This window comes from Halictus rubicundus, chromosome 13 (genome assembly GCF_050948215.1).
Source record: "Halictus rubicundus isolate RS-2024b chromosome 13, iyHalRubi1_principal, whole genome shotgun sequence".
Taxonomy (NCBI): domain Eukaryota; kingdom Metazoa; phylum Arthropoda; class Insecta; order Hymenoptera; family Halictidae; genus Halictus; species Halictus rubicundus.
In genome coordinates, this window is record NC_135161.1 from 7455540 (window position 1) to 7476410 (window position 20871).

General features: G+C 43.2%; 1 protein-coding gene and 1 long non-coding RNA gene across 5 annotated transcripts in view; one reads left to right on the forward strand and one right to left on the reverse strand.

Moving 5' to 3' along the window:
* Positions 1-20871, forward strand: part of Toc (toucan) — a 145734-nt gene that overhangs the window by 104694 nt on the left and 20169 nt on the right. For all 4 annotated transcript variants that reach the window (XM_076799077.1, XM_076799078.1, XM_076799079.1 and 1 more), the window contains 3 exons: positions 1808-2244; positions 3020-3129; positions 16743-16868. In XM_076799077.1, coding sequence (XP_076655192.1) covers positions 1808-2244; positions 3020-3129; positions 16743-16868 — 673 coding nt within the window. The remainder of the gene's footprint in view (positions 1-1807; positions 2245-3019; positions 3130-16742; positions 16869-20871) is intronic.
* On the reverse strand, positions 306-20078 carry LOC143360346 (uncharacterized). Its single transcript, XR_013083255.1, has 2 exons — positions 20048-20078; positions 306-718 (listed from the first exon to the last, which is right to left on the reverse strand). It is a non-coding gene; the product is annotated as an uncharacterized LOC143360346 (long non-coding RNA).

Genomic DNA, 20871 nt, shown 5'->3' on the forward strand with positions numbered 1-20871 from the left:
AACCCTTAGCACTCGAATGGCGACTGTAAGGCGCCACTAAAAGTTGCTGTATCGTTATTCAAAATATTTTTTACATTATTAAATTCGTTTGTATTTAATAAACTACTGAACACTTCAGTATTGTACAAGTAAATTTCACCATTTTCATATGTACAACATGAAAAAATATATATAGAAGGGAAATATTCTAGGTCAGAAGAAATGTTTCGTTTTGGAGTTAAAATAGCTTCGAGTGCAAAGGGTTGAAGAGCCGATAACATTTTTAACACGCGAATTTTGTGCGCTTCACGCACCAGTTTCATTGCTTTCGTAGAAACCGTCAGCGTTATTAAGGACAATTGTTAGTTACCGAAGTTCCCGCCTTGTATTGTAATCCAGTTAATTTCGGTAATAGTAGGCTGCGGATTTTATGTCAATTGTAATAGACAGGAGCCAACCACAGTGAATTCTCGATATATGTCATAACACGGGTCTTGCCAGCGACGTAAATCGTCCAGGAGACATACCCGAGTTATGTTTACACTCGGCGTCCGAGGCCTCTCGAGCTTCTTGTCCCCTCACGGGGTACACCCCGCGGTAGTGGGGATAATTCCGCGACGTTTATCATCCAGGCCTTGGCGACATATATAGAGAAATCACTGTAATCGATTCTTCCTTTCATTAAGAGTTTTAATATGTCCCAGTACATCGACGTTTACATATTCTCTGAACTTCTTCACTATTTTGAATCGCGCCCACTCATTTTTGTTACAAATGCATAAAATCCGCAGTCCATGAGGGAGTCTTCTGGCCCGTTGAAAAGATCTAGCGTGTGTAGCCTCGCTGCGAAAACGACACCTCGAGGATCGCGCATTCTTCGAGATAGAACTGCGAAGATGTTGCAGGGACACTCCTTGAATAGAGTTGTTACAAGAGTATTTTCACTAGCATTCGCAGTATTTATTTATTTTCCGATCGTGATTGGTAGAGTGTATCGCTAGTGTGTGTGCGAGGGACACTCCTTGAACACGGTTGTTACAACAGTATTTTTACAAGCATTCGCAGTATTTATTTATCTTCGATTGTTAGAGGGTACCGCTAATGTGCAATGCTAGATTGTATCTTGGCTGATTTGTACAATGAATCACGTTGCATGTAGATCGCTATACTGTTTATACTCGGATAATGATGAATTCAGATAGCATCTGTTTGGATAATCGAGGTTCATGCGAACGATGTCATGTTCGGACTCAATTCAATCAGAAAAATGCGAAGAACAAGCCGTCAGAATAAGAAATAGCGCGATTGGCTAGGTATATTCCTTATTGCGCATTGATCTTGACGATGACGACTACGGGTCATTACGTAGAATACAAATGTTCTGCGTCGATTGCGGGAAGCAGGTGCTGCGTAAAAATTCGCTCCATTAATAACTTTTTTCCAAACTTAACAGTATTCTTAGATTTTTCGAATCTTTTACTGTTCTACATTTCCCAACTTTTTCATAAACACAGGAAATGACTGTGTACAATTTGAAACCGTGAAAATGTTCAAAGAGTTCACGAACGTCCATATATTATTATTAACATTATAATCATTAAGGAGAGAAATAACCGTTTACTTAGCTCCTGGATCTTGTAATGAACGCACAAAAATTGTATTTTGCAAAGAGATCCGTAGTCTACTAATGATAACAATGTCCATGTGCCAGAGACTCGATAGAAACATGCTTTTCCGAGTTGGGTCGCCTTTGCAGCGAGGCTATGACGTGTTTAGGCGATCGGAATAGTCGAGTTCCTTTGATACTGACTTAGATGATGATGTGCAGGTGCCGGTGACACCGTTGGAATCATCGGGCGACTCGAGCGGAACGCCGAACACGCTGGAAGTGACGGTGATCGAGGCGAAGAGGAACAACGACAATCTGAGGTCGTCGTCGAAGCCGCAGATGAAAGCGGACGCGGTTCTGCTGAAGAAATACAAAATGCCAAAGAGGAACGTCGTCTCGAAGATCAAGGCGATGATCGAGTCCGGGCCGAAGGACGAGGGCGAGAAGGAGGCCAGGCGTACGCAGAGATCCTCCCGGAAGGCTGGAGGTCGTTGGGACGCGGTCATGAGCAAGATCGAGGCCGGGAAAAACGAGCAGAGGACGAGGCCAGTGAGGAAGGAAGTGAAGTCGAGGGTCCTGCAGAGTATCGGCCAGGTTCCACCCGCGGGATCCAAGCAGAAGAAACCTGGCGACGCTAATAATAACAAAGACAAAAGGTGAGACACAAGAGAAGAAGGCGAACCTGCAGAACAGCTACCTCCGTTGTAAAAAATATTTCAAATAAAAATTTTGCTCCGCGGGGAGACATGGTGGTCTTCGCTAGGTGTTGGGCTAAATTTTGAACGGCCCGGATGACCTTCGATGACCTTGGAAGACGAAAGTGTAACAGTGAATCGCCTGAATGACACAGTTCCGTATAAGGAAGACAGAGGTCATGAGGTTCCTCAAGGTCATGAAATCTCGGAAGCACGTCCACCTCGAAAAGATCTGTGATCTTTATCATAGTTTCCCCTCCTCGAAACAGAGTGAATTTTATTTGAAATATTTCTTACAACGAACTATAGTTTGGGAAATAATTCCATGCGGAAATGGTACATCCTGTGTATAGTACGTTGACGATAATTGGAGTGCAATGCTCGTCGTCAGCGAGGGGTTGAAGGAACACTGAACTATAGTGTTTGAACTCTCTCTTGGTTATAACTAGATTGCGGATCTTTGTGCATTAATGGCTTCTGAAAATTTTCAAAAAATGCTAAAATGTAACATTCGACAGAATTTAGTAGAATTTTATTTACTTCAGATCTACAAAGGCCACTACAAAGGCTACTACCACTGAAAATAAAATTTCATTTGACTCCACTTTCTTGAAATACCTCTAAAAAAGTTGGAAATTGCATAAACATCCGCAGTCCAGTTGTAACTCAGTGTTCTCTTAATTGTACTTGTTGAACCATTGCGTGGCGTCTTGCTGACATCGTTTCTGATCTACAGGAGAATGAGGGGTCGCCAGGAGATGAAATCGCCGACCGAAGAGACAGCAAGGAGCTCCGTTCGCAGCTCCATGAGTGACCTCAGCACCGGGCCTAACAAGGGTAGCTCAAGTGAGTCGTCGAGAAACTTGTTTTATTGATAACGGGGAGGATAAACTATCTGATCAATCGAAATGTCCTGATACGGCTGAACGGTAGCATGAGCTATTCAGGATATGAGAATTGAGGATTCTTATTTTGGAGACGATCGAGGCCTACAGGAACTAGATCAGTTCTATAGATTTGCACCTCCAGTGATAAGGACTATTTAATACCACTTACGCATCATTTGTATCACTGTAAAATCAACGTGTCAATGTGAAACGGTTATAGTTTGCCATGGCGTATGTTCAGACTACGGATCTTCAAGCATTTATAACAAAATGGAGTGAGAATATGAAACAGTAACTGCGTGGGAAGAGTATAGTAATACTGTTGTATTATTTTCGTCTTATTAAAGCTGTTAAGAATGGAGATCAAATTCAGTTTAGCTCCTGTTTGCTGCGATTAAGGTGGAACATGTTTATTTAGCATAAAGATACGTAGTCTACATATATTAAAAATAATCCTGGCTAACTAATAGTGCCAATTAAAAGCACGAACATAGTATTCAACTTTTGCCATTCGACAACAAGAACGGTGTTCCTCGTGAAGGAATAGGTGCAAGACAGTTTATACAATATTTCCTGTCGAATGTATTGATTGAAACATTTCGCAGATGCAATATGCATTTACGCAGATGGGTGTAATTTGAAACGGCAGAAAGATTAGGCGAATACCAGCACACTGTTGACAACTTATGAAAATCACAGTGAGAGAAATAAACTCCCATTTGATTCCTGTGTCGAGCAATCGAAGCAGACAATTTTTTCGCATAAATATGCTCAGTCTAATAAACAGCTATCAAAAGGCTGGTTTCGCGCAGAGCAAGAGGGTTGAAATTTCTGGAGCCAGTGGGTTCGTCGAACCCGAGAGACTCCCGACAAGGTTCAGCACAGACATGGTCGCGTTACATAATCCTTGGACTATAAATCAACCCCGCGGCGGCTAATTGCCGACCGCGCGCGCGCGGCATCTCTTAATGACTCGTATCCTTATTACCTCCGTTAATCCCAAGAAAAGCCGATTCGAAATTACCGAGCCGACGGCGAACCGCACTTCACGCCAAGAGAAATGCCGAGAATGTGCACCGGAAACCGACCACACACGCCCAACCCTAAACTCTCCCCTATCAGCTGACGCGATCCTCTCTCCACCCCCGCGAATTCATCGACTGGACGCGTTATCAGGGTCACGAGATAGCGACGCGGCGTCTTCTACATTTTCGAGAATGAGCGTCGTCATGTTGGCGAAACATCAGGTCCGTTTATTAAATTCTTCGAGTCGCGTTTTATTGTCGCGTCAACGAGAGATCAGCAGGGATTACCCGGGGGTTGATTTCCCAGTTCTTCATTTCTGCAAATTTGAATCGATTACGTGGGAAAGAAGTATGCTAAAATATTCTTCGAACCTAACTTTAAGAAAAATACAGTCAAACCTGTTTTTGTGCCCGTAGATAGGGACCGCATAAAGATATTTAGAAACTTCATAAATAACTATAACAAATAATTTTTTACGACATATTAACCCATTTGCATCATAAGGAAATATGAAAAGAAAGCCTTTACAACCAAACTTTTTTTTTTTTTTACTATATTTAAGCACAAAAATGACTACAAGTAAAAGAACTTGATATTTCAGCATTATAAGAAAGAATTAATTGAGCGTATATATACGCTCCGGTGATAATGACCAGGAAAACTGAGCGTATACATACGCTAATGATGCAAATGGGTTGAAGAACATTTTTTTATGCGGTGGAGAGGGACCGCATAAAAAAAAGTCTCAGACAATATGTCAAAGATTTACGAAATAGCGAGAAAGTTTGCTTTCCAAACAAAATAAATAATTAAATTACAAATGGAAACATTTAAAAAAATTTCAATACTACTCGTCGTGGTCCAAGACGCGCATCTTCTTGTGATGAACTGATTCAAAATCGCTGTCGTCACTTGAAGATATTAGATATTTTTTGTTACCAATAAGTCAGTGAACGTCACGATAGCCAGATATACACTATAGAAGCTCTTTTTGGAATCTCAAACTTCTTTCGGAATTGTTATCTATTTTAAGAAAATGCTTTTCCAATTTGTTGCAAAGCTGGATCCTCATTACAAGGGTGTTTTACAATGCCAACACCGTTGGCGTTCATATACCGCATAAAAAAGAACAGCACAAAACAAAACGCACAAAGAAAAAAAATCGCATAGAAAAGGACCGCACAAAAACAGGTTTGACTGTAGCAACTTTAACATCGAGAAAAATACGTAGAAAATTTACAGAAAATAATTCACTGTTGGTTTTGACAAATTAGATTTTTGATTAATTCTACTTTTGCTACCGCAGAAATAGGGTCGAGGAAAATGATATTTTCGAGAATCCTCGTTCACGGTGTAATGCGATTGATCCACGGACATTGGTAGGCCAGTCGTCGTTCCCGGTGGCATCGTTCCTCGACGAAGGTCGCCTCCAAGGGTGGCCACCCTATTAGCAACCCCCTCGACGTCCTCCGGATCAATTTATTTCGTTCTCGGGAAGTGCACGCACGCGTCTTCGCTCTCTGTGTCGTTTCTAGGTGGAGTCTTGTCCCCGAGATGGACGAAATTCAGCCAAGACGACCCACTGTTTCTATAAAACAATGAAACAAAATTGTCCACAAATTTTCATGGTGTTGCTGCAAGCAAGGGGATGGCATCAATCTTCTGTTAGCTGAAATAGCTAATATTTTGGGTTATAGGACCCCCTATAGGAAGGGTTGTCGATACAGAAAAATTTTCTTCGAGATACAAAACCTGAAAAATTGAACTCTGTCCCCCCGAAAAAAAACAGGTTTCTATTGGCTCCTAGAGGCTCCTATTGTACGCGTTGTCTATTCGCGAAAGCGGGTCTCGGGGTGGTGGCTGTCGCGAGTCCGTGGGTGGAGGGTGTTTTTCTATCGACCGGGGGTGAGAGAGAGAGAGAGAGAGAGAGAGAGAGAGATGCGCTCGAAACTCGGCCGTTTCGTCTTCGGCATGACGATCGGGTTCGGCATCGGCGTCGGAGGGCGCCGCGGCGCTCCGGCGCCACTGGACGCCGTCGTCTCCGTTCATCCATCGAGGGGTGGTCTCTCTCTCTCTCCCTCTCTCGCGGAGCAGCAGCAACTACTACGGGCATCTCACTCTCGGCAGTCTTCGGCGAGCGTCGTGCCGGTTCGTTACGCGGCTTATGCACGCGCGCGTTGCATTTCCGGTGATGTGCTGCTCCTCTCTTGATTTCCGCCTCTCTCTCTCTCTCTCTCTCTCTCTCTCTCTCTCCACCCTGTTCGTGGGACCGACCGATTTCATCGAGGGAGCGCACACACACGCACGGTAAACCGCTAGCGAACGAGAGAAGTACAGAGAGAGAGAGAGAGGGACAAGGTACACTGTCTCGTGGGAGAGAAGAAGAAGTGGAAGAAGCGAGATCGAGGCTGAGAGCGCAGCCGGTGCATCGCGAATAGTGCATCGTCAGTGAACGCCGCAAGGTGACGGTGCAAAGTGCACGAGAAGACCACGTCGACCCGGATCCATCGGATTCTGTTCATGCTGCACGTTCTTCGCCGGACGTCGATGTAACCCGGTGGAAAAAAGAGAGAGAGAGAGAGAGAGAAAGAGAAAGAGAGAGAGAGAGAGAGAAAGAAAGAGAAGAGACTGCGCCCGCGCCGATGCACCGTCTCTCGCGTGACCTGATTCCAGCTCGGTGGGATCCCTAGGATCGAGAGACACAGGATCGACCACCACCACCACCACCACCACCACCACGACCATCGTGACGACCACCAGCGCGTAGATTCGCAGCATGCCGCTGCAGCCTGGCTGCGATGCGTTGCTCGTCGCAGGATCAGGAATCTGTGCCTGTGCGACGGGACCGGATCACACCTGCCCCCCTCTCGGGCCCCCAATGAAAGTTCCCCGAGGTACCGTTACCATCGACGGGTACCTCTCGGCCTCGTGGTCCCCGTAGAGCATCTCGCGTTCCCCGTGCGACCGTCTCGCCTCCTCGAAACTGACCACGCGCGCCTGTTCTCCAACGTTCTACGGCGGTTCTTCAGCGTAATATCGCCGGTCACGGACTCCTCGCGCGGTGCTCGTCTTCGTCGTTGTGTTCGGGTCAACGGCACCGGCCGGTTTATTTCCGGCATTGACTTTCTTCCTCTCTGACCTATCTGTGTGTCTCTCTCTCTCTCTCTCTCTCTCGCGCGCGCGCGCGCGCGCGCGCTTATGCGTGTGCACGTCCTTCAGTCCCCACCTCGTTTTAGACAGGTGCACGGAGACCACGTGCGCCTACGGTCCAAGGCCGACGACCACCGCCACCGGCGCGTCCCGGAGGAGAGCAGCGCAGAGCGCAGAAACGCGCAGTTGTGCGCGGTGTCTCTGTCTCCGTCCCCTTACGCAACGGAATCAGATGGTGAGAGCGCACATGGGACGATCCAGCGATCCGACCGGTGAAAGACAGAACACCGTCCGCGGGACAATCGAACCGTATCAAGCCTGGATCCAGTCGGTGAAAGACAATCGAACACCGACGCGTTGTTCGATACTCGCTGGACACAACCGGGTGTGCACCACCTACCGCTCGTGCTACCAGGCACAGAGCGTGGATCACGGTTGTAGATCGCGGGCGTAGATCTCGCCTCCGAGAGCCAGTCGGTGTCCGAGCGTGCAGTGTGTCGGTACCAAGTGTGAACGCATGGTCTTCTAGAGAGACGGATATATTACATAGTCTTCTACGTGGAAGAGGATGATGGTCGATCGGGAACGGAATGACGAACGGTGCAGGATCATCTTCGTGGAACGTTGAGGACAGACGATGGGGTGACGCAGGAGGATAATTGTTGAGGAACCACGATGATGGCCACGCTGTCTACCGGAATGAACAACATTGCCGGACCGGCTGCGGCAACGGAGCGACGGTGAAAGCCGGACTCTCGTAAAATGGGGCAACAGGGATCGAAGGGTAGGCCGGCTCTCCGGGCGGATTTCGTCAGAGACTCGGCGAAAATGCGGCTCGGCAGCTTCAAGAGAGGTAGAGTCTGTAGACCGTAGACCCAACGGCAGCCATCTTCCGTGTCTAGCTTTAGCCTAGGATATCGCATTCGAGCGACCGATTTTATTATGGGGACACCCCAGGTTGCTCCGCACCGTTTCGCGTCGGGTTTCGACACGTGGCCTTCGATATCGATAGTAATATATGCTTTTGCGTCGAGAATGTCGACACTCTTCAGGGTCCGATCCGCCTAACCCGGTTCTAAAGAGTGTCTTGAAATTGTTGGACCTATGACAAAAATGATAAGGTGTCGGTTGAGACAGTCATGAATAGACTGCGGATCTTTGTGCAAGATAAATATTGCATCTATTGCAGGAAACGGGAACCACGTAGGAGTATTTTTGTTCCCTTTAGAATTAGGGTGGTTCGAAAATAATGTATTGATAGCCTTCGATTCTTCTAATCTCTTTGCCCTTTCAAATTACAGGTACCCTTTTTCTGTCGTACATGCATAGAATCCTCAGTTAAGTAATGACTAGACTGCGGATCTTTATGCGAAATGAAGTATGTTTGCATTCATTGCAATACCCAGGAGGCAAATTAACCATTTGCACTCGAATGACGACTGTAAGGCGCCACTAAAAATTGCTGTATCGTTATTCGAAATATTTTTTACATTATTAAATTTGTTTGTATTTAATAAATTACTAAACATTTGAGTACTGTATGAGTATATTCTTCATTTTCGGATATATAACATGAAAAAATATGTATACAAAGGAAATATTCTAGGTCGGAAGAAATGTTTCGTTTTGGAGTTAAAATGGCTTCGAGTGCAAAGGGTTAAAGTTCTTCCTTTAATTATCTTACTAAACTGAAACTAATACGCTGATGTTCTTGAATCTTTACAATATGGTCGCTGCTTTAAATTGTGTGTTCCCATTTTTGTCATACATATACATGAAATCCTCAGTTTAGTACTGACTAGACCGCGAATGTTTATGCGAAATGAAATATGTTTGCGTTCATTGCAATACCCAGAAGGCAAATTAAAGTTCTTCCTTTAACTATCTTATTGGGCTGGAACTAATACGCTGATGTCCTTGAATCTTTACAATATGGTCGCTGCTTTAAATTGTGTGTTCCCATTTTTGTCATAGATATACATGAAATCCTCAGTTTAGTACTGACTAGACAGCGAATGTTTATGCGAAATGAAATATGTTTGCGTTCATTGCAATACCCAGAAGGCAAATTAAAGTTCTTCCTTTAATTATCTTATTGGACTGGAACTAATACGCTGATGTCCTTGAATCTTTTCAATATGACCGCTGCTTTAAATTGTGTGTACCCATTTTTGTCGCACATGCATAAAATCCTCAGTTTAGTAATGACAAGACTGCGGATCTTTATGCAAAATAAAATATGTTTCCATTAATTGCAATACCCAGGATGCAAATTAAAGTTCTTCCTTTAATTATCTTATTGGACTGGAACTAATACGCTGATGTCCTTGAATCTTTACAATATGGCCGCTGCTTTAAATGGTGTGTACCCATTTTTATCATACATGCTTCAAATCCGCAGTCCAGTAATGACATTAGGAGAATTTAAAAACACGTAAACATACAGAAAAAGAAAATAACTTTCCGGTTCACTCCAGCTCGTTGCAATTCAGGTTCAACATTTTTATTATACATGAAGATCCTGTCTAATTATTATCTAAGCTCCACTACACCGACGCTTCTTCGCGAGCACAGTGTTTACTCTATATATGTCCCAAATGCCTAGCCGATAAAAAAGTCCCAGAACTATTCCCACGGAGTACACTGATTTCTCTATATATGTCGCCGAGGCCTGGATGATAAACGTCGCGGAATTATCCCTACTACCTCAGGGTATAACCCGTGAGTGGCCGTGAACCGAGGGCCTCTAGCTTTATTTTTCTACGTTCGGCGTGGATCAAAGAATAGCATCTGCTGGCCGATATATGTCCCAAATTCCTGGGCGATAAACGTCGCGGAATTATCCCCACTACCGCAGGGTATACCCCATAAGGAGCCGTGAACCGAAGGCCTCTAGCTGTCCTTTTCCACGTTCGGCGTGGATCAAAGAATCCCTGGCCGATATATGTCCCTGGCTAGACCCGTGTTTTGCGCTTATATCGAGTAAACATCGTACCTCGGAAACTGAGCGAGATGGCCGCTAATGTGCAAAGGAAATTATAATAAATTTACAAATTGATAAACAAATCGGAGGGTGTTAGGAGGGTTTCGGAAATTCGTAGAAATCATAGGAACAATTGACGAGACAGGATAGTGGTCTCGGCAATTCGACCAGGGACGACTCGTCCGTGTAGTAAGTTTGTCGCAGGTCCCGAAGTAGACCCCGGCTAATCCTAAGCTCGTTCCACAATGAGGGTATAGAGACGGGGAGGGAGAAAGAGCGAGCGACGGGGGAGAGAGAGAGAGGAAAAAAAAATGAGGAGAGGTCACTATCCGCCACCTGTCTTTTTCTTCGTGGTTCATTTAGCGCTAGAAAGTTGCCGGCGACGCGAACAGCAAACGACCGACCAGCTCTCGGCTCTCGGCGGCTGCATACTGTGTATAAGCATTCGAAAAGGTAGATGGGTCGAACGGTTTCTCTTGACCGAGTCTAAAACGTTACGGAGAAGGATCAAAGGTACCCTACTTACGCACACATCTCGGCCCAGGGATTTCTCTTTCACGGTGGCCATCGATCATTGTTGGTCGGGGGGAGGGGGAGGGGGAGGAGGAGGAGGAGGCCGGTCCTGCGGAAAGTGGCTCGACTTGTTGCCTCGTGAAACGCGAGCAATTAGCGGTTGAACCGCGAGATAATGTGTCCTAGCATCATCTAGCACTTGACAGCTTAGCTGTATGTTAGTACCATTCTCGGTGACACTATCCGGAAACGAAAAACAACCGAAGAAATCTTCTCCGAACGGACGATCCCGAAAGAAGCAGTAGTGCCTTTTATCTGATGTCACAACTGAGGATTTTTCAGGGTCAGGGAAATTAGGTGCAGCACCACTTGAAACTGAACAAATTTTTATTTTCTTTACTTTACGAAAAATTTATGTAAAATTCCCAACTTTGTCCCTGGCCTAGGGTGGACCTTATTTTTCGACCATCTGATTTTTTTTATGCGACCCCCTAGACCTGTTCCAGATCCAAAAAAAATAAGTTCTGCAGAAGAAGAACTCAATTGGACAACAGGAAAGGGTGTCGCAATCGGTTTGAAGTTTGAAAATTTCAGTAATTTCCCTTTAATTTTACATGCAACTCAAATTTTATGTTTTAATGATAAGAGTTACTGTTATAGCATAAAAATATCATCTTTTGGTTGTATAATAAGAAATTTTACTTGAAAGTTTCAACAATATTGTCAATATTTTGGTTTATTACATTACGGAGTAGAGCTATGAGCGCGCCAAACGGTCGCCAACAGGCCCGAATATTCAACTTTTTAAAAAATTTCAAAATAGTTGGCCTGAAATTAATAAAAATAATTACATCCCGGGAACGCACGACGATTACGTTCTGAAACATATTAATGATATACAAAAAAAAATCGAAATTTTTAAAAATTACACAAAAATGAGTCACCCAAGAGATGACTACAAAGAACTTTTAGAATTAGCAATAATTTTTCTTGGGGGGATTCCTTTGGGTGGCATTTCATTAAAAATGCCTGGCGCATTTCACCATGCGAGGTGGATGGCTAAAATAATATATACTTTAAAAATATTTATTTTTCGAAACGAATTTCCTCTCAACCAGGAAGAGTATAGTAGCATTAGAGATACATGTGTATTTCTAATTAACATTTATATTGAGCCGTGGATTTTGACCCCAATGGCTGCTATGGCGCCACGTGTAGATCTAGAATTCATCAAAAATATAATTCATTACAAAAATGTTAACGAAGAAATAAGCGATGTGGCATTAAAAAAAATTGTGAACCATTTATGGTACTTGTCACCGGAGAATGCGGCGCTATCGTTTTTTGATAAAAAAGTTTCAGTAGAAACAAAAAGATCGATGGTGCAAGCACTACAAAATGTAAACAATAATAATAATAATAAGAGATACATGACAACGACTATAGAAATTAAAAATCTTGCGAATTTGGAAATACAACATTTCGTATCATCTGAATCAAATAATTTTTTCAAACGGTTCAATATAAATTCAGATTTTCTTTTAATTGATCCAGCACTATGGGAAACTAATAATAATTATACCGAAGCGATAGGTATTATAACAAAATTAGAAGTTGTGAATGACGTTGCAGAAAGAGCAGTAAAATTAATGAAAGATTATAATTTAACGTTATGCAAAAACGAAGAAGAAAAACAATTCATATTACAAATTGTAACCGATTATAGGGAAAAATACCCAAAAATTGATAAAACAACATTAAGTACAGATTTTTAAAAATTATTTATACTCTTATTATAATTAGGCCTATAAACAAAATATTCAATTATAAGTATTTAACTGTCTTTTTCCACTTTTCCTTATATTAATGTGAGATCAAATTTTATATTTAAAAAATAAATATTAAAAATTTTGCTTAAACAAATTCATTAAACAATTTAATTTTTGCTTTGATATAATAAGAATATTACATTAAAATAGTGTTTAATGACCAGTGGGATTGAAAAAATGTGTACTTTTTCATTTTTCGCAAAATTAAAATTTTTTGCATAAACAAACTCGTTGCGACACGTCTTCCCTTTGTCCGATCGACTTGAAATTTGGAGGGAATTAGTTTTTTACCGAGTAGAACAGATTGCAAGGGTCGCATCAAATGAATTTAAAAAAAAATTTTGCACAAGAGCAACTAAGGTCCACCCTACCCTGGCCCTCTGAAGGTTAACCATCTTTTACAAGTATTAGCGAGTAGTAGCAACATCTTTCTGATTACAGTGTTTACTGTATATATGTCCCAAATGCCTGGGCGATAAAAGTCCCAGACCTGTCCCCATTGGCGCGGGGTATACCCCGTCAGGGGCCATGAACCGCGACCTCTAAATGTCCTTTTCTACGTTCGGTGTGGATCAGAGAATAGTATCACCTGGCCGATATATGTCCCAAATTCCTAGGCGATAAAAGTCCCAGAACTATCCCCACTGCCGCGGACTATAGCTGTCCCTATCTACGTTCAGCGTGGATCAAAGAATCCCTGGCCGATATATGTCTCTGGCTAGTGTTTTGGACAAATATCGAGTAAACACTGTAGAACGACTCCAAACACGACGCAGTTTGAACCACGTTCGTTGACACCACGACGCGGTGGAACCTTGATTATGCAAACCGATGTTACCTTAATTCTCCGTTGTGCTCGTTTTCCTTTTGTCGGAGTCAATTGGAGTAATTCTCCGTGAACACTTTATTATTCAATAATCACGCTGTACCAGAAGCGACACTTAGAAACCTTTTTTCACGTGATAATCCCAAATAGAACTATTAGATGACGTTACCAGGGGCGACATGTTGGTTCGCAACTAAAATGGCCGTTGAAGGATCCATTGAAAAGTTTTACGGACTTTTAAAAATAACTTCCTCTGTCCCCTAATAATAGTACCAGTTGATAAATTTAATTTGTCACATAATAATAGTAGCAGTTGATAAATTTAATTTGCCTCGTAATAATAGTGGCAGAAGAAAATAAATATAGAACGCATCATTTATTACAAAAAAAAAACTAGATTAAATTGAACGATAAATTAAAAATATTATTTCTAATTTTTATTTTCAGTGTTCAGACAGTTTCTGGATTTTTCAATAATTTCGTTATTGCATTTTAAATTTGTACGCAGGATCCCTTGGCTGCTTTGCTTTCCCTATATGCGTGAGCTTAAAATTATTAGAACCATCGTTCTCCAAACTCTCTTTTTTCTTATCTTTCTGTTTTTCCTTTACAATAGGTTGATGTTCAGCTGAAATAAAACAACAGATTTCGATCAGCGGGTGAAATTCGAAAAAAATAGTTGTAATTCGTAATAATTAGGTTGACCTACAAATTGAAAGGTGTGTCAACACAAATGACAGACGTCATGAAACATTGATTTCGATCGAAGGCTTCGCAATTTTCCACTACAACATAACTTACAGCTGCATTCGCCAATAGCTACCATTTAAATATTCACTTGCTACTACTATTATGAGACAGAGGGAGTATGAAATAATAGCCTGTAGGGTAATGCTGTTAAATAGACAGGCGCAGAGCGACAAAATGTTGCAGTTCGGACCACGATCTAAATTCTGAAATGTTCGAGATCCGGCATGGATCGTAATTGTCGTCGCGATAAAAGACTCGTTCCGCTGTTGGGGTCTCTAGGACTTAGCACTCTTGCCACGGGCTTGTTAACGAGAACGCGAACAAGCAGCAGCCGCGCAACCGCTTCTCCTCTCGCTCCTCTCTCGTCTCTCCGGTGCGCATGCATGCGCACAATGTGAACAACGTTTTCTTTTCACCGTCGGCGTAATCGAGCGCCGGTTCAAACTTAGCTCGTTCACGCGGGGGAAGCGCTCGCCATCCGAGCGCGAATTCCGATGATGCGGGGAAAAGCGTTATTGGAACGGCCACCGTTGATGAGAGAAGAACCAAATTGCGCGGTCGATGAACCTGCGCGGGACCTCGACGGAATCATGGGAATACAGTGATTTCTCTATATATGTCGCCAGGGCCTGGACGATAAACGTCGCGGAATTGTCCCCACTACCGCGGGGTATACTCCGCGAGAGGAAGCTCGAGAGACCTCGGTCACCGAGGTGTGTAAGGTCGCGTGGATCAAAGAATAGTGTCTCCTGGCCGATATATGTCAATGGCTAGATCCGTGTTTTGGACTTATATCGAGTAAACACTGTTCAGTGATTTCTCTGTACGGGGTGTCCCACGTAACACTTTTCACGATTTTTCAAGTACCTGCGATAATCTGACAAACAAAGGTCGATCAGTTTTCGATTGGCTATACATTGCAATGAAAAAAAGTTCGAGAAAAAATTTTTTTTTAGTATTGCCAAGGTCATCTTCATTTTCTAAAATGGCACTTTGTATTCTTGTCTTAACAGTATTATAGCCCGTGTCAAGACGCATTCGACGACCTAGTATAGCATGACCTTTGGGTGACCTTGAAGGCAAAGAAACGAAAATTTCAACAAGAAATGACAGTCTGCTTGAATGGGTGATAATAACTTGTGTTTAGTATTGAGACACGAAATTACATTCAATTCAGGAACCTTGAGCAAATGAATGCAAACGATTTCGTGAAAAAGTCACATCAAATGTTCGATCCATGTGATCCATGTTGTTGTAGACACAATTCCGTTCTACGTATTAGTAAGAATTAGTAAGTTTGCACTGGTTGCTCTTACGATACTGTCGTGGCGAAGTTCTTCGCATGCTGTACGAATTCGCTGCTCTAAATGTTCCCTATTTTATATTGGAACAGCATAAACTATCGACTGTAAATGACTCCATAAAAAAATCAGGGGATCGTGGTGGCGAAGCCAGAGTTATTATCACCCATTCAAGCAGACTGTCATTTTTCTAGTTGAAATTTTCATTTCTTTGCGTTCAAGGTCATCCGAAGGTCATGATATACCAGGTCGTTGAATTCCTCTTGATACGGGCTATAATACTGTTAAGTCGAAAATACAAAGTGCCATTTAGAAAAATGAAGGTGACCTTGACAATACTAAAAAATAATTTTTTCTAGCTTTTTTTTACTGCAATGTATAGCCAATCGAAAACTGATCAACTTTCGTTGAAAATATTTGTTTCTCAGATTATCGCAAGTACTTGAAAAATCGTGAAAAGTGTTACGTGGGACATCCTGTATATGTCGCCAAGGCTTGGATGATAAACGTCGCGGAATTATCCCCACTACCGCGGGGTATACAGCGTGAGGGAAAGCTCGAGAGGTGTTGGACGTCGAGGATTGTAAACATAACACGGCTAGGGTATGTCTCCTTGACGATACATGACGCTGGAAAGACCCGTGTTATTGACATATATCGAGAATTCACTGTATCATCAATCCCCGAAATCACGTCGCCAGGAAGTCTGCTTCGGTGGTCCCAAGACAGGCTATTCCGAATCGATACAACTACCTTACCTAGAAATTCGAAATAGGTCTGTACACCTGAAGGTTACAACCAGCACCGAACAACGAAAACCTACCTGTGTTACATTCAATCTCGTTGGATTACCTTGTCGGACTTACCTTCTGCGGATTTGATGTCGCTCATAAGCAGGAGCAGGTGCAATTCGCAACGGGGAAACCATTACGTACTCTTTCAATCCCCTAAATCTTTCTGCCGTTTCAAAGCCGACCATTTTTGCCACAAACGCGTAAAATCCGCAGTCCAATTACGAGAATTCCGGAAACAAAGGAACTTCTACTTCGGCTGCTATTATGGCCGCCGCACACGCTCCGTCTTGTCGTCCGTTTTGCTTGTACAAGCTGCGCGTGCCAGACGGAGCGCGTGTGCACGGTGAAATTGTTGAATCAACCTCTTTCTGACACCTTCGTTCTCCGTTGTTCGTTGCAGAGAGGTCACCGACGTCGGCGAACCCGCCCAGAAGAATGGTGGCGAACGGACGCGGCAACCTGCAGAATCGCGTCAACAGCTTCGACAACAAGAAGAGCTGCGTGGAGATCTCGACCGTCAGCCTCGGTGAGTTTCGAGGAGCCGGGAGCACGCTGGGGCTCGCCGGGGCCATCGGTTGGCCCGCCGGGGCACGCGGAAAAATCACGTGGACACGTTCCTCGCACGCGACGGCACGCCGCGAGCGTTCTAGGCTAATGCGGCTGAAACTATGCAGGCATATCGATGGGGTCCCATTCATTGGCGTAATGCACGCTCCTCGGCCAATGCGGACGCGCTGCACAATACGCATAGAAATGCATCGACCTCTATACAGAGGCTCCTCCATACTCTTCGCACCCATAACTCTTCCCATCTGTGTTATTAGTTTGTTGGAATTTAGGAATTTTAGGTGATCTCTTAGGTGCTCACTGAACGAAAATCGGACATATGCAACAACCTGATGCACTCTCAACTGTGATGCAGTAGACTCCCGTGTAACGCGAACGAGAAAATCGTTCGACGCTATACCCACCAGCGAATTGACCGGTTCCAAATTATTTATTGCAGAATTGCTCAAATTAGGATGGCTAGGAGGATTAGGAAATGATTAACACTTTGACTGCCAAACTAGAAACCTCAAAAATTCCATAAAATCAAAGTACGTTATTTAATGAAATGAAAATTGATAAATCAAATGTATGATATTGAGTAGTCACCCAACTTGCATTTTACAGATCCTAAACAAATTTGGTAGAATGAATATATTAACGTGAAAATTCATTTTCAAACCTGGACAAATAATTCCGTCACCCACATTTGGGTGACACGGCAGCCAACGTGTTAATCAAGTTTTTAAGCCAAACGTATACTGTAATAGAAGTTGCAAAAAGTCTAGATAAATTTGTAAATCTTGTAAAACAACATATGTCAAGTAAAAAAGACTTTTCATGCTCGATAGGTTTAACACTAGGTTTACGGGACCCGTCAAAATGACGGGTTCTAGTATTTTTAATTTAAAATTATTATGATTCTATGGATGCATACATGAGAAATTATCTAGCTAATTTATTTCTTTGAGTATATATTATGTTAAAAGTATTACTAACATTGTGGGTAGCACGTTCTTGTTATTTTTATAAAGTAATGCAAAATAGTCACTTTTAGTGCTCCGTAAACCTAATGTTAATGTTAAGAAGGTACAGTTTGTTTACTCGATGTATGTCCAAAACACGGGTCTAGCCACGGACATGTATCGGCCAGGAGATATTATTCTTTGATCCACGCGATATTATACTCCTCGGCGGAGGGATAATTCCGCGACGTTTATCATCCAGGCCTTGGCGACATATATAGAGAAATCCGTTGTAATTCCGAAATAGTACTTTTATCACCCAGGCATTTGGGACATATATAGAGTAAACACTGTATACGTATTTCACGTGGCAGAGTAACTGTACAGTAAATGTAGAGGCTACGTATACATATATTATAAACGGTTCGAACAATATTTTGCTCGCGGTTGTACGACAGTCTACTGTAATGTAACAATTAGACTGCGGATGTTTATGCAATTTTTGTAGACAAACTTTAAGAAAGCGACTGCACATGAAATTTTATTTTTAGCGGGAAAAGCCTTTGTACATCCAAAGTACATAAAAGTACATAAAGTACTAAACTTTGTACATACTAAATTCTATCGTATTTTGCGTTCTCGGATTTTTTGAAAATTCTCACGAGCCGTACATGCATAAAGTTCCGCAGTCTAGTAGTAATGTAATAGTCCTCGATACGTGCGTCGAGGTATTCGAAATCAGAATTTCGACGGTTCCAGCGTGGACAAAGACCCTCTGGATGCGACGGACAGAGGATGATCGTTGTTGAAACAGTTTGCGAGCGATCATCGGTGTGCAGGCGGCGCAATAATGCCCGTGTATTAAAATGTCTCCTCGTTGATTGAACGGAGGAAACGAAAGGTCGAGGGCGCCGCTGCGTGTTTCCGGTTGGTGACCCAATGCGACCAGGATAGAATGTAGCTTTTCCTTGAACGCCTGCCCCTATGCAACCGTTCGTACGACTACCGGACAGAGATAGAGAGAGAGAGAGAGAGAGAGAGAGAGAGAGCCAGGCATTCGATAGTTTATCGGCGCGTCGATAGCGAACCACCAGGAGGGATCTATTTTCAGTGGGAAGCATAGCATTGAAAAGTATTGTTGGCAACCGGCCACGCCGGTTTCGGCGAGCCGATCTATTGCGTCTTATCGTTTTCTGGTATCCCCGCGAAACCTTTCAAACGGGAATGGTGTTTTCATCGAACGAATACATGCAAAATGTTACGCGTACCAGGGTCGTTTATGTTCTAATTTTTGGTTACTGTTCTAGGTTTTGAAAAACGGAATGTTGAACTCCCTATTTCAATATAATCATTGGAACGTTAAATGGTTGAAGCATTAACACATTGTCTGCGGGATATTTCGCTGAGCCTCTGGCGCGAAGACAAATTAGACATTTTTAGAAATCGCTATAACTTCAAAATAACGCTGTAAATAACAAAAGTAGTTATAATGTTACAGTAAATATAACAAGCATGTGTGCTGCGGAACTGTCACAAAGGCGATGGTAACATCCGTAGTTAAAAATACTGTACAAGTACGGGGCCCAAATTCTATCAGCTGACAATCAAAAAATGAATTTTTACGTGTCCCGCAAACCACCACCAGTTTTAAAAAAACGGACTTATCCGTGTCCCGACAACAATGTGTTAATGGAGGGGGGGGATAAATATTGGAAAGGAAGAAGAGTGAAATTTCGCTACGGACATAAACACCCAGGTTGCAGACGGAAAGTTAAAAACACTAAAGATATGAACAGCTAAAATTTGCGTAACTTTAACCCATTAGCTGCCACGATCCCCATTTGGGGATTTTGGGAATTTTACGTACACCACTCGGCGCCAGAAATATATTTGGTACATTTGGTATATTTGGTATATTTGGTTTCATTCTTTCATTCTAAAATTTGGCAGTTAATGGGTTAATACGCAGTGTGAAATGGCAGAGTTCCATTTCCACTGTAGTATTGGTTGTTACCGAGTAATCCGGGGGTAGACTGCGGAACTTTATGCGAAATAAACATTGTTGGCATCAACTGCACCAAACAAGGCTCACATAAAAATTCGTTTCATTCTCTCTACTGATGCTCATAAGCTGCAACTAACTATCTTGATGTTCTTAAATTTTTTAAATTACTGTTTCGAATTGCGTCTGCACATTTTTATCATAAATGCATAAAATCCGCAGTCTAAGCTGGGGGTCGTCGGATCGAGTCTCGGTAGTTGACAATTTCCTTTCAATTGTAAAGTTTATATCTTGAACGTTCTTGGGTTTCTACACCTAATATTTCACATGCACAAAAGTATAATAGATTAGAACCGAGGACGACCATCTCGGGCTCTTGTCAGGCCGAGGGAACTCGGGAATCGAGCGAGCATCGTTTATTGCCCCGTAGCCTTAGCGGAAATCGGCGTACAGTGGGGCCAAGGTGGATCCGTCATCCCTTTGGCAGCTATGGCAATTAACCGTGGGCGTGGGTCTTCGCGTCGTCGCCGTGTATTGTTGACAGAACCCGAGGCAGGTCAGAATCTTAACGGTCGGCACCCCTTACCTCAGCCATCGTGCGATTCGAACCCCTCCACGAAGTACCCCGTCGGACCAGGGACACCATGTAGTTCGTCGCTCATCGTTCGTCGTGTTCAGTTGTTGCCGGACTTTCGAGGAGAACCATCCGTTCGACGGAAAGTTTCCCCGACTGTGTTCTTCCAGCACCGCAACGGTGCATGCGTTCTTCGATCGCTATACCGTTCCGCTACACGCCTAGTGTGTTCTTCGTGATCGGCATCGTTAGCAGCGACACCCAGGACTTCCGATCGCGATCTACGATCCTGCGTCGATGACCAGGATAATCGGGATTTTCCAGCAACTGTGACAGAAGGAACTCGGCGAAGCCATGGTGTCCTCGTGCTACCGCCAATACCTCGGTATTTATTCACATCCGGTCTCTGGACCAGATCGGTAGCCAAGAAAGTCGAATCACC